The sequence below is a fragment of the Camellia sinensis genome, chromosome 7 (assembly GCF_055761805.1).
Source record: "Camellia sinensis isolate YWXY chromosome 7, ASM5576180v1, whole genome shotgun sequence".
Taxonomy (NCBI): Eukaryota; Viridiplantae; Streptophyta; class Magnoliopsida; order Ericales; family Theaceae; genus Camellia; species Camellia sinensis.
Genome location: NC_138967.1, coordinates 158,630,754 through 158,646,144, shown reverse-complemented (window position 1 = coordinate 158,646,144; position 15,391 = coordinate 158,630,754). Strand labels below are relative to the sequence as shown.

At 38.4% G+C, this 15,391-nt stretch overlaps 1 protein-coding gene across 1 annotated transcript; it reads right to left on the bottom strand.

The window, feature by feature from the left end:
* Positions 1 to 13,603: 13,603 nt before the first annotated feature.
* On the bottom strand, positions 13,604 to 14,152 carry LOC114317704 (uncharacterized). Its single transcript, XM_028264461.2, has one exon. It carries the CDS (start codon positions 14,150 to 14,152, stop codon positions 13,604 to 13,606), a length of 549 nt encoding a protein of 182 aa, XP_028120262.2.
* Positions 14,153 to 15,391: the final 1,239 nt, after the last annotated feature.

Below are 15,391 nucleotides of genomic sequence, written 5' to 3'. Positions count from 1 at the left end.
AGCTGATGCATATGGAATGTCCTTCATTTGTTTTCTTTCCAAGTCATTCTTTGGACACTGTTTTTCACTTAATTTATCACCTTTCATGATGGGTGTATCACCGGCTGAACAAAACTGCATATTGAATCTATCCAAAACACGATCAATATATCCTTTTTGAGATAGTCCTAGCAATCCTCGAGATCGATCCCCAAAGATCTCTATGCCAATAACATAGTTTGCCTCACCCATATCGACCATTTTAAAGTTCTTGGCGAGATATTCCTTGGTTTCATGCAATAAGCCAAGGTCATTACTAGCTAACAAAATGTCATCCACATATAGTACCAACATAATGAACTTGCTCCCACTAATCTCCAGATATATGCACTGATCAACTGCATTTTCCTTAAATCCGAAAGAGGTAATGGTATCATTAAATCTTAAATACCATTGCCTAGAAGCTTGTTTAAGACCATATATGGATTTCTTTAATTTGCAAGCTAAATGTTCTTTACCTTTCTTTGCAAATCCTTCGGGCTGCTCCATATAAATTTCTTCATCCAAATTCCCATTTAAAAAAGCAGTTTTCACATCCATTTGATGCAACTCTAAGTCATAATGAGCTACCAATGCTAGGATGATTCTAAGCGAGTCCTTCTTAGATACTAGAGAGAAGGTCTCTGTATAGTCTATACCTTCTTTTTGAGAAAAACCTTTGGTAACAAGTCTGGCTTTAAATCGTTCGATATTGCCTTTTGCGTCACGCTTGGTCTTGAAGACCCATTTACACCCTATCGTTTTGTGGTTATTAGGCAATTCGATGAGATCCCAAACACTATTCTGTTCCATGGATTTTAACTCTTCATTTATAACATTGACCCATTTAGAAGAATCATCACTATTCATGGCTTGTGAAAATGAGACTGGATCTTTGTTAATCCCAATATCAAAATCAGATTCCTGTAGATACACCATGTAATCATCTGGAATGGCAGGCTTTCTTTCCCTCTGAGATCTTCTCAGAACTGTCGGTTGTGGTGGTTCTACAATATTTTCAATGGTGGTATCTTCATGAAGTGGTGAAACATGAGGTGGTGAAGGATTTTCATTATGTTGTTCATTTCCCTCAGCCTGTGGAATAGTCTGAGGAACAACAATTTTTCGATAAGGGTCAAATGTTGGCACATCTACCCTAATTTTCTTGAAATTCACCACCCGTGTTTTCTCACTCCCATTAATTTCACCATTCTCTAGGAATCTAGCATTACCAGTCTCCACTATCCTCGTACTGTGATTAGGACAATAAAATTTGTACCCTTTAGACTTGTCTGGATAACCAATGAAATATCCAGATATTGTTCTTAAGTCCAACTTTTTCTCTTGTGGGTTGAAGATCCTTGCCTCTGCTGGACAACCCCAAATATGTAAGTGTCTCAAACTAGGTTTCCTACCAGTTCACAACTCAAAAGGAGTTGTTGGGACCGCCTTACTAGGAACCCTATTTAAGATATACATTGTAGTCTTTAAAGCTTTATCCCACATTGAAATAGGTACAATTGAGTAACTTAACATACTCCTAACCATATCTTTAAGTGTACGATTACGCTTTTCAGCAACTCCATTTTGCTGTGGCGTACCAGGTGAAAATCCTAAGTGATTCGTGATTAGATCAAGATTAAATATTCCAAATCCCAGAAATCCAAAACACACAATCTAAATCAACAAGCACTTACGAAAGTGATTTAGATTGTTTGTTTTTCAGAATAATTAATAAATCGACACAAACGATTTTTACGTGGAAAAAACCACAATTGGACACCTCCAACTGTGATTAAAAAACCACGGGCGAAACGCCACTAATCAATCCACTACTGAAGTAAAAAGATTACAAAGATATCATACAAATTACCCAACTCAGTCAATCTGTCTTCGAATCTTCTGTAACTCTTTTTCCACGACTTCGTCTCGGAACTGATCAATCCTGAAGTTGATTCCACAACCTCACTTATGTATAGAATCAAACGCCTTTTGAAACTATACGCTTGAATCTTCGGAATCCACCGAAGAGAACTCTCTCTTAAAGTTAAAGTAACCAACTCCTTGATGTATGTATTTTAGATCATGAGTGAAGAACTCTTCTCAAAACATCAAGCAAAACTCACAAAAATCTCTCCACAAGAAAACCTCAGAAAATCTCAAAGTAGATCTAAAAAAGTAATCCTAAAGTTTGGAGAAGCCAACTACTTATAGAATTTCGGATTCTGAAGCTCGCTCGAGCAAAGCTTATCTCGCTCGAGCGAGAAGCTTATCTCGCGTGACTTCCATAAGTACCTTCGCTCGAGCCATAAAGTCTTCGCTCGAGCGAGGAATAAACTCTTTCAGGTTTGTATGCAGACGCAGTTCTTCGCTCGAGCCTCCAATGCTTCGCTCGAGCGCAGAATGACCTCTTTCAGGTTTGCAGCCAGACGCAGTCCTTCGCTCGATCGAGTACTTCTTCGCTCGAGCGAGCAACACAAAACAGCACAGAAATTACAACTCGATTACACAAGTTTGTTCGTGGAATTGACAAGACTTAGGGACCTAACAATCTCCCCCTTTGTCAATACCCGGACAAAACTTCCTAACACAATTTCCTAAACAGACGAACTAGCTAAAACGATTACAACTCAAAGCAAACGAACTAGCTAAAACGATTACAACGCAAGGCAAACCAACTATGCAACCAATCTCAAAACAAACTAGAACTAACATCTTGAAACAATAAACCAAACTTGAGGAAAATCTGTAATGAAATCTAACTCCATCAAACCTGAAATGTAACATAACAAAACAAACCATCAAGATATAAAATAAAAATATATAGCCCAATATCCATATCAATAATAGCCACATCATATAAACCCAATATCCATATCAATAATAGCCACATCATATAAACGTCCAAATGCTCATCTGCAAAAAAAATCAGATGAGTACCCCAAAACTACTCCCCCTTTTTGTCCGGAAGTGACCCAAAAACAACAACAGGCAGATACAGCATAAAAAAAACACTATCTAAAGTAAGAACAAAAACTGTCCAAGAGAAGCATATGCCAAAAGCTAAGAAGGAGAAGATGGTTGCTGCTGCAACTGAAGAAGAGAAAGAATCTGAGCAAGCATGGCACTCTGCTCATCAAGGCGGCCATCAAAAGCATCAAGACGTGTAGCCAAAAGATCAAGGCGACGTGTAACAGACTGCTCAAAGTACTGTAGCTGGCCACGAAATGAGCGAGGACGTAGCTCAGGAAGATCAGGAGCACTGGCATTGGCGGCCTCAAACTCTTCCTCCTCGGCAAGGGGATCATCATTACCTGCACCAGAACTCCCAACCCCCGACACACTCCCTCTTACATGAGCCTGACTCTGAGAGACTGTCAATTTAGTAATGGGTTTGATAGGATAAGCAAACTCATCATCATCAAAAAAAAGAACATCAAGGGCAGTGAGAAAACGAGTAAGCAAACACCCATAAGGAAGCCCCAAAGATTTTCGGCCCTCAGAAACCCCAATCATTTTTGAAACAATCATTTCCGGAAGGTCAATAGGTAGTCGGTGATGAATACAATACAGAACATAACCTTGGTCCTGAGTAATATGCGAGGAATGGGTGGTGACATAAAGATTCGCACACACGATGATATTCAAGAGACGGAACCGAGGAAGCAACTCATTTTGCTGAAGTAGATCCCCAGTGATCCAAGTCCGGTCAACACCACATAACTCAGAAGCAACACAATTAAAATCAACACCTGACCGGGTAAGAAACGGAAAATGACAATTACAAACTTCAGGAAGACCAAGCAAAACCCGAAACACATCCCCAGTGATAACAAGTGACTTCTTCCTAACCCAAGTCTCAAAGGATGCCGGAAGTTCTTTGCGAATGGAATGGATATTGCAATAGAATTCCCGGATGAGACTCAAATTTTGTAGCCCGGAGAAATGCAACACTTGATCTCCGCCTAACGAATCAAATAAAGACCGAATGGGAAGAACCTCAAAGGCATTTGGGAGGATATTGCGCTCTAAATGTACTTTACGAGATGCAAAAGACTCCCTAAACAACTTAGATTTTTCTTTAGATGGGAACTTTTCAGAGTTGAAGGAAGAACGAGAAACCGTAGCTTTACGGCGCTTGGATGACTCGGCCATGACTAATACAACCCAAACAGAGCAACATAGACAAGAGCCCAGAAAGACAAGGAACATCCAATAAACAACACCAGAAAACCCCCAAAACAAAACACAAAGAGCCAGTCAAAACAAATTAGTCCAACAGGGGTTAGAAAAGCAGTGAAACTCGTAACATTAGCATAAAAGAAATGAAATGATTAGCAGTGCTAAAGAGACAAACAATCAACCACAGAGAAAACAAGATATTACAGCCATTATAGAATCGAAACATCAATGTATGGAACAATAGAGAGAAAACAGATTACAATCACACAGTGGCAATATATGTATATGTAAATGAAATCCCCAATGTTAAACTCTAACACAATCCCAATGGTAAACCCTAAGCACAATGGAGAGTGCAATAGACAAAATCATGAACCCTAGATGCAAGAGTGAGGCTCGAAAATTAGAGGGAAGAACCACAACCAACAAAAATAAAACCTAGAGTCTAACAAAGAAAAACTACAACCACATCTCAACCCAAGTACCATACTAACAAAACAAGAAAATAAAACGAAGAAAGAAAAAAAACTTACCAGAAACGGAGAGAGAAGATGAAGAAACAAAAAAACTCCGAAATCAAGAGGGAAAATAGCAGAAGATCACAACAAAGATAACCACGAAAAACCCTAGGGGAGAGAGAGAGAGAAAAGACGAAGGGGGGGAAAAAATGAACTGAATAGGCACAGATTCAGAATTTGAACCGCGACAGGTCGCTCGAGCGAATACTTTCTCGCTCGAGCGAGAGCTAAAAATGCCCAGGCGGTCGCTCGAGCTAAGAATGGGTCGGTCGAGCCAAAAAAACATGCTCTCAGGTCTAATGCAGAGGCAAAAGCACACTTGAGCGACGAAATCGTTGCTTGAGCCAAGAAAGAAAAAAAAAAAGCCAATTCTTTTTTTTTTTTTTTTTAAATAAAAACAACACTATACTCAAAGTCAAGAGGTGAGACCTGAAACAAAAATAGATGATCATATTTAGCCAAAAATGAATACTAAGATGAAATAATCCGCAATTCATGAATCCTGTGAACTTGCAATTTAAAAAAAAAATGACACTGGAAATCATGAGCAAAGCAGATAAAATATAATCAATAATCATAAGCTACATGAGAATGTACAACTCAAAATCCAATATGAGAGCTCACATAAAGAAGTGTGTGTGTGCAATCCATGAGAGGTCACTGAGCTAGAGTTAATCCTAGTAGTGATCGGATGGCTGGACCTCCATCAAGAGTAACTCAACAATACAGTGAAAAGTCAAACCACTAGGAATCACGGGGTATTTGTTGAGTAAATGCGGAGGCTCCCCCTCAATCAAAGAGTCTTTTTTTTTTTTTTTTTTTTTTTTTTTTTTACATTTTCTTTCTTGTGGGCACTCACTGGTGGCTTTCACTCTCAAGAGTATGGAAACCAAACCAGAGAAGAATGAAATCATAAAGGATGGCCTGGTTGGTGCCTCTGAGGTAGCCTTTTCCTAATGCCCGGACTTCAAGGAACTGAGGGAGAAACCGTGGAAGTGAAAACAGATGGTAGATGGTTAAGAGACTCAACATCACCCATGATATGCTAGTATCGGTCAATTTCACTGTAAAAGTACAAGAAACACTGTTAGTGGTCCATAGAGAACTTTGATCACATGTGCGGAAACCCCTGCAACAATTAATCTCAAGGATGTGTACAGAATGAGATCACAAGGTTAATGAGCATGGGCATTCAAAATGAGCTATGACCAATGAACAATGAGATCTTGTAAGCAGCATGAGTAGTGTATATAAAAAGTTGGATGCAAGTACAACAGATATCAATGACAATGAGATTATGACATCCAAGCATACATAAGGCAAAACACTTACACCTACTCAAGTAACAAGTGACACTCTAGTGATCGAGCATGACACCCAAGGTCTTTCTAAGGAACTCAAATCGAAGAAGATCAAGGGGTTTTGTAAAAATATCAGTTTTTTGATGCTCAGTGGGAATATGCTCAAGAACAACAAGGCCCTCTTCCACTAACTCTCGAATAAAATGATGACGAATGTCAATGTGTTTGGTAAGAGAGTGTTGGACAGGATTTTTTGAAATGTTTATGGCACTTGTGTTATCACAGAAAAGAGTAAGAGTGTTCTGTTCTATCCCATAATCATGAAGCATTTGCTTCATCCACAGCATTTGTGCACAACAACTCCCTGCAGCAATGTACTCAGCCTCAGCAGTCGAAAGAGAGATGGCATTTTACTTTTTACTATGCCAGGAAACCAGATTATTCCCAAGGTAAAAACACCCCCCGGATGTACTCTTCTTATCATCAGCACACCCAGCCCAGTCGGCATCAGAAAAACCAGTAATTTCAGCTGTAGTATCAGTGGAAAACCAAACCCTATACCCCAAAGTCCCATTAACATATTTAATGATGCGTTTGACAGCAAGAAGATGAGACTCTTTAGGACTAGCTTGGTAACGGGCACAAACTCCTACACTAAAGGCAATATCAGGACGACTGGTTGTGAGGTACAAAAGACTCCCTATCATACTCCTATAAAGGGTAGGATCAACATCAATACCAGAGGAATCTTTGGAGAGGTGAAGACTGGTGCTCATGGGAGTGCGTGCATGTTTGGCAGACTCAAGACCAAACTTAGACACTAGATTTTTCGCATACTTAGACTGAGACACAAAAATACCTGAAGGAGACTGTTTAATTTGAAGACCCAAAAAGTAAGACAACTCTCCCATCATGCTCATCTCAAATTCATGTGTCATGCAATCCGAAATATATTTCACAAGATGTTCCGCAGTGGATCCAAACACAATATCATCAACATAAATCTGAGCAACAAGAATATGAGACTTAGTATGTTTCACAAATAAAGTCTTATCCACACTACCCCTTTGAAAATCATTATCAAGAAGAAAGGTAGTAAGTCTATCATACCAAGCTCGAGGGGCTTGTTTCAATCCATACAAAGCCTTGTCTAACTTGTAGACATGATTAGGACATTTAGGGTCCTCAAACCCTTTTGGTTGCTCAACATAAGCCTCTTCTCTCAAGTACCCATTCAGAAAGGCACTTTTCACATCCATTTGAAACAATTTAAAGCCAAGAAAACATGCAACACCAAGCAAAATTCGAATAGATTCGAGACGTGCAACTGGGGCAAACGTCTCATCATAGTCAACACCCTCTACTTGTGTGTAGCCTTGAGCAACCAACCTTGCTTTATTCCTAACAACTGTACCATTCTCATCAGATTTATTTTTAAAGATCCACTTGGTACCATCACATTCATGTCTCTAGGTTTAGGAACTAGAGTCCATACTTTGTTACGTTTAAATTGACCTAATTCTTCATGCATAGCATTGACCCAACTATCATCTAGCAAGGCCTCTTTAAAATTCTTAGGTTCAATTAATGAAACATAACACATATGTGATACCTCATCCCGAATCTGTCTTCAGGTTTTCATTCGATCTGAGACACTTCCAATCACCTGTTGAGCTGGATGATTCAGTTTTACCCTTGCTGATGGCTTAAGCTCAGGACTTGCGGTGACAGAAGCAACAGGAGTGATGTCCCTAGGAGCACTCTTTGGACTTGACCTTACCTGTGAGGATGGTTCTGTAACCATTTCTTGTGATTGGTCCGCACCTTCTCCTTGATTTTGTGATTCCATATCCAAGGTTGGAGACTCATCATTATCATCCTCATTTGTTGCTGGAGTAGGTGCACCTGTGTCATCTATAACCACATTGGTAGATTCCATTAAAGATGAAGTTCGCAGGTTATAGACTCTAAAAGCCCTACTAGTGGTTGAATACCCTAGAAAAATACCTTCATCACTTCGGGAGTCAAATTTGCCCAAAGGCTCTCTATCTTTGAAGATGTAACACTTACTCCCAAAAGTTTTGAAGTATTTTACATTAGGTTTCAAACCCTTCCACAATTCATATGGAGTTTGTAAAGTGTCGGGCCTTAAATACACGCGATTTATGACATAAACAGCAGTATTTAAGGCTTCAGCCCAAAACTTAGGAGGAAGTTTCTTACTAAGGAGCATGACCCTAGCCATTTCTTGAACAACCCTGTTCTTCCTCTCAACAACTCCATTTTGTTGTGGAGTAATAGGGGCAGAAAATTCATGCTTGATTCCATGCATATCACAAAAATCCGAAAACGAACTGTTTTCAAACTCACGACCATGATCAGTTCGGATTCTTATGATACGCCCAATGGAAACACCCTGTTCATTTTGGATTTTAAAGACTAAGGCCTGGAAAGCATCAAACGTATCAGATTTTTCCTTCAAAAAATTTACCCAAGAAAATCGAGTAAAATCATCAACAATTAAAAAAATGTATCTTTTACCTCCGATGCTTTCAGTGCGAGTAGGACCCATTAAATCCATGTGAACTAATTCAAGAGGACGTTTGGTTGTAAAGCTGTTCACCTTTTTATGAGGGGCACGGGTTTGCTTTCCAAGTTGACATGGTCCACACACATGGCTCAAATTCTTACCCAGTTTAGGTATTCCCCTTACAAGCTCTTTGTTGGTTATCTTAGTTAGGTCTTTGAAATTCATGTGACCTAATCTTTGATGCCACAGGTCAATGTTACTAATGATGGCAGAGTGACAAGTGAGATCATTAGTAGTAACAATCCCATAGCAGTTATCAGATGTGCGAACCCCATGTAAGACAGTATTTCCCTTTTTATCCAAAATTTCACATTTATTTTTTGAAAACAATACTTCATGATGGGAATCACACATTTGACTAATGCTCAAAAGATTTGCTTTAAGACCATCAACTAGTAGAACATTATCTAGCTTGGGAAGACCAACAACACTTATAGAGCCCTTACCAATGACCCTCGAAGTGCCGCCATCTCCAAAGGTAACAATTCCTCCTTCATATTTTTCAAGGGAGGTGAAGTAGGATTTGTTACCGGACATATGACGAGAACACCCACTATCAAGATACCACATGTGTGAATCACGTGCTTTTAGAGCAGTGTGAACAACTAAACAAGTCAAATCATCTTTTCTCACCCAAATCTTTTTAGTCTTGGTATTCCGCCTAGACATGTAAGGTTGTCTCCTAGCCCAAAAAGTATTTGAATTTCTACTCTTTTGAGACACCTTACCAAACAATTCATAGCAATAAGGACGAATGTGGCCATTCCTACCACAGTGATGACAAATAAAAACCGGTTTTACCTCCTTTTTGTTGATCTTACCAGCTTTAGGTAGATGAAGAGAGAGATCAGCCTGGTCTACCTTCAATTTTCCCTTTGCTTGAGTCTTCTTGTCATGTGAAGTAGAGGCCTGTCCCTTGTGAGCTGTTGCACCATAGCCTAACCCGCTTTTGTCGCAACCCATTTGTTGAGACCCGAGGATGTCTTCTAAAGATTTGGAACCTTTGTTCCACATGGCAATAGTGGCTCTAGCAACACGGAGCTCTTCATCCTTTTGACAGACTATCTCTTCCAATCTGGCTTGTGACAGCTCAAGGCTTTCAAGCTTTTCTTCATATGTGGAATACACCTTCAGAAGTTCATTCCTTTCAGTTTCACAGGATAGTAGTTTTCCACATAAGTCTTGCCTGTCACTCGAGATCTTGACGATATCTTGCTTTGCTGCTACAAGTTCTCCTTTCAGCCTGACATTCTCACTCTCACATGTTTTGATCTTGAGAGAGAGTTTGTCGTTGGTTTTGGATAAATTCAGAGATTCCTCGTATAGCTTTTCGTAAGCTTGTTGTAGTTCATCGCCATTGATCTCATCATTGTCATAAGATGTTTCATCATCCTCTTTTTGCTCTTCATTCTCCTTTGCCTCGTCCAATCTAGCAACTAAGACTGAAAAGTTGCTGGATGGTGGTAAAGGTGAATTTCCTCCTTCATGGTATTGGCTCAAAATTTTCCATGCCTCTTTAGCCTTTGTGCAACGAACAACCCGTTGCTGTTCTTCAGCAGAAATTGCCCCAAGAATAGTGATCAGGGCTCTCTGATTGCTCGGATTGTCAGCCCTGTCTGTATCTTCTTCAATGGCCTGCCAGCCTTCTGGATCAAAAGCTCTCAGAAAAGCTCTCATTCTGATTTTCCAAAACAGGTAGTTACTCCCGTCAAAGGTGGGAGGAAGATGCAAGTTCTGACCACGAGCTAACTCTGCTGGCTTTGGAGGAGGTGGTGTGAAAGTAGACCAAAATGCCATGAAAGCACTATCCCCGTCTTCTCCAGATTCAGGTTCTTCGGGTTCTTGCTCCGACCTGCTTTCATCATCCCAAGTTACAGTGTAGACTTTCTTTCGATTCTTTTTCGAAGGGCATTCAAGAGCAATGTGACCAAAACCTTGACATTCATAGCACTTGACCCCTTGCCCCTTTACAATCTTCTTTTCAGTTTTTGAAGCAAGTTTTGGTGGAAAAGTTTTGGGTTTGTCATTACTCTTGTCTTTTGAAATAGGGTCTCTGAAATTAGGCTTCTTTTTCTTCAAATTTTTTTTAAATTGTTTAGTAAACATAGCCGTCATCTCAGACTCTAAATCAAATTCAGCCTCCGGAGTTTTTGCAGACTCATGAGCACTAGTGAAAGCCACACTTTCTTTTTGTTTTTTCTTTGAAATCTGGTGGGCTTCATAAGTCTGCAAGTTTCCAACCAATTGATCAAGCTTGAGGGTATCAACATTCTGAGCCTCCTCAATATCGGTCACTTTTGGTTGGAACCTCTCGGGTAAAGACCTCAAAATTTTTCCAACAATTTTAGCTTCCGGGATTTTTTCCCCGAGTGTGAAATAGGAATTCACGATATCACTAAGTTTTGCATAGAAATCATCAAACGTCTCCTCATCGCGCATAAAAAGGGTTTCAAAAGCGGAGGTGAGACGTTGAAGTTTTGACCTTTTGACAGAAGTAGTACCTTCGTGAATCGTTTCCAAAATGTCCCAAGCCTCTTTTGCTACCTCACACATGCAGATACGTCGAAATTCTTTAGGTGTGACGGAGCAAAACAGGGAATTGAGAGCCTTACTGTTCCAACTCGAGTTTTGGTAATCAATTGTGTCCCATTTATCAAGGGGTTTAGGAATATTAACACCATCAATGGTGATAGTAGGTTCACTCCACCCATAGATCACGGAGTGCCAGACTTTCTCATCGATGGATTTTAAAAACGCTCTCATACGAGCTTTCCAGTAAGAATAGTTTGTACCATCGAGTAAAGGAGGTCTATGGGTCGAGTTACCTTCACGAATAGAATCCATAATACTAGTCACACAAAATCACACTCCTATAATTTTTTTATAAAAAAAAAGAGTGACCTGCTCTGATACCAATTGAAAATCCTAAGTGATTCGTGATTAGATCAAGATTAAATATTCCAAATCCCAGAAATCCAAAACACACAATCTAAATCAACAAGCACTTACGAAAGTGATTTAGATTGTTTGTTTTTCAGAATAATTAATAAATCGACACAAACGATTTTTACGTGGAAAAAACCACAATTGGACACCTCCAACTGTGATTAAAAAACCACGGGCGAAACGCCACTAATCAATCCACTACTGAAGTAAAAAGATTACAAAGATATCATACAAATTACCCAACTCAGTCAATCTGTCTTCGAATCTTCTGTAACTCTTTTTCCACGACTTCGTCTCGGAACTGATCAATCCTGAAGTTGATTCCACAACCTCACTTATGTATAGAATCAAACGCCTTTTGAAACTATACGCTTGAATCTTCGGAATCCACCGAAGAGAACTCTCTCTTAAAGTTAAAGTAACCAACTCCTTGATGTATGTATTTTAGATCATGAGTGAAGAACTCTTCTCAAAACATCAAGCAAAACTCACAAAAATCTCTCCACAAGAAAACCTCAGAAAATCTCAAAGTAGATCTAAAAAAGTAATCCTAAAGTTTGGAGAAGCCAACTACTTATAGAATTTCGGATTCTGAAGCTCGCTCGAGCGAAGCTTATCTCGCTCGAGCGAGAAGCTTATCTCGCGTGACTTCCATAAGTACCTTCGCTCGAGCCATAAAGTCTTCGCTCGAGCGAGGAATAAACTCTTTCAGGTTTGTATGCAGACGCAGTTCTTCGCTCGAGCCTCCAATGCTTCGCTCGAGCGCACAATGACCTCTTTCAGGTTTGCAGCCAGACGCAGTCCTTCGCTCGATCGAGTACTTCTTCGCTCGAGCGAGCAACAGAAAACAGCACAGAAATTACAACTCGATTACACAAGTTTGTTCGTGGAATTGACAAGACTTAGGGACCTAACACCAGGCATTATATATTGAGCACAAATGCCTTTCTTTTCTAAGAATTTGGCAAATGGGTCAAGATTTTGGCCTGACTCATCATATTTACCATAATATTCACCACTCCTATTTGATCTCACTATTTTAACCTTTCTATCTAATTGTCTCTCGACTTCAGTTATGTACTCCTCAAGGATGTCAATAGCTTGAGACTTTTCATGAATTAGATACACATATCCATAACATGAGAATTCATCTATAAGTGTGATAAAATATTTTTCACCACTAAGACATGGGATGTTGAGTGGCCCGCAAATATCTGTATGAATTATCTCAAGAAGCTCATTACTTCTTGTGGTACCTTTCTTGGTGTGTTTGGTTTGCTTTCCTTTAATGCAATCCACACATATCTGAAAATCAGTGAAGTCTAGGTTTTTCAAAATCCCATTCTTCACCAATTTTTCAATTCTATTTCTAGAGATATGCCCCAACCGTCTATGCCACAAGATTAAGGATTTTTCATTAATTAGACCACGTTTTAAACCAATATTCGAATGTAGAGTTACTAATGATTGTGCAAACTCATGATTTTAAGGTAATTTTATATAAACCATCACATAAATTACTAGAACCAATCACTTTTGAATTAAACATTAAATTGAGTTTTCCACAATTAAATAAAACTGAATATCCAACACGATCTAATTTAGAAAACGAAACTAAATTCCTAAAAATTGAAGGAACATAAAAAGTGTCTTCCAGATCCATCTGACGACCTGTCTCTAAGATCAGTCGATAGGTTCCTACAACTACGACTTCAGCTTTGAGACGATTCCCCATATAGACAAATCTTTCACTTTCTTTCGGTTTCTTGGTTGAGAGGTATCCCTACATGTCATTTGTAATGTGGGTCGTGGCCCTAGAGTCAATCTACTACGTATTAGAAGGTACTTCAGCAAGATTTGATTCATAACAAACAAAAGAAAATTTCTTACATTTCTTTTCGAACCAAGCCTTTCGCTTGCTGTAGTCTTTCTTCACATGTCCCTTCTTGCCACAAAAGTAGCACTTGACAGTGAAACCATTCTGAGCCTGATTTTCTTTCCCAGGTTCATTCTTTTTCTTTGGTGGATTTTTCTTTGATTTTACAAACTTACCCTTCTTTTTCTTTATAGCTCCATGAGTTACAGCCAATGCAGTTTGATGTCCTTCCTCCCTCCCTCAACCTCACTTCCTCCTGAACACACATATTAGTCAGCTCATTCAAACTCCACTTATCTTTATTGGTGTTATAGTGAATTTTGAATGCGCCGAACTGTGATGGAAGTGAGTTGAGAATAAACTGCATGAGGAAAGTTTCATCAACTTGCATTCCTAAAGTTTTAAGCTTTGCAGCTTTGTCAGCCATATTGAGGATGTGATCCTGAACTCCTCGGTTGCCATCATATTTCATTGTTGTCAATTCAGCCATAATAGTGCCAGCAAGTGACTTGTCAGCAGATCTAAATCGATCTTCAATAGCCTTTAAGTATTCCAATGCATTAACAGTTTGAGGTAAGGAGGTTTTGATGTTATTTGCAATGTTCATCTTCATGAACATCAAACTGAGTCTATTAGACCTTTTCCAAGATTCAGAAAGGACAACTTGTTTTACAGTACTATATTCATTAATGTCTGCAGATTTATCTTCAAGCAATGCCATATCGAGGTCCAACACACCAGTGTAAACTGAACATGTTCATACCATTCCGAAAAATTCGAGCCAGTAAGTAGAGGGACGCTCGATGCAAGAGAGTGCAATGAGGTGGGAACTTTCATTGAAATAAGATAGAACAATATACATATTAAAGTTTTGAGAATTATGATGAACTATTGATATTACATAAGTCTTTCATTTGGGCAAAACTTACGTATATCTATTGTCCACTCGTCAAGAATCACTCATGTAGGTCTAAAGTAATTTATGCAATTTTCTAGCTAGTCATGTTCCCTTTGGGTATTCAATTATAATCTGTCAAATTACATAAGTTACATTATCCTACCCAGTTTATAATTATTTGAAAGTGACTCTCCTTTGAGCTAGTCTCAATCTCCTAATTATAACTGCAATTGAGAATATTATCGACCTTAATGTTATCCTTTTAACAATTCTTTTATGTAGTTCTATATTCATAAGTTTTACAAATTTAAGCCACTTTGGCAGCTACTAAATTAGTAAACCCTATGAATACGGAACTAACCAACAATATTCTCTATTCATTAATTTTGAGCAATTTAATTATCATTAATTCAATCACAATTTTAATGAAATCACTATTTTATGATTTCTAAAATTTCTTTTATGTGATTGCAATTACCAATATAATAATAATGATAACTCTGGACGAACATGAATATTTATATATCAAAATCATGTAATATAACAATCATGAATATCTCATATAATGGTTAATAAGAATTACACCTAATATGAATTAACCACTTTAATATTTAATATTCAATGTCATAAAATTATATCATGATATCAAAAACTACACGTACAAACACCCAGACAACTACACTGCATGCATGTGTGTATGCGCACGTTTATAGAGATATACAATATATATAAATATATATATATACATAAATATGTACCATAACATGACTCACTAAATAGCAGTAGGTTGCGTATAAACATTTTGACGCAAACATGTAAGAAAATTAATAGATACAAGTATGCCAAGAATACAATATATATATATATATATATATTTTGGGCATAGGACATGTTATCAGCATGACAAAATCAATCAGCATAACAAAATCAAACAAACAAAAAAGGGTGTATTATACGTTTGATCAACAAATTGAGATAATATTTTAAAGTCAATACTTTTAATAAAACAAAGGTACCGTTTATTAATAACAGTATCATAAACATATTATTATTCCAAGGTGT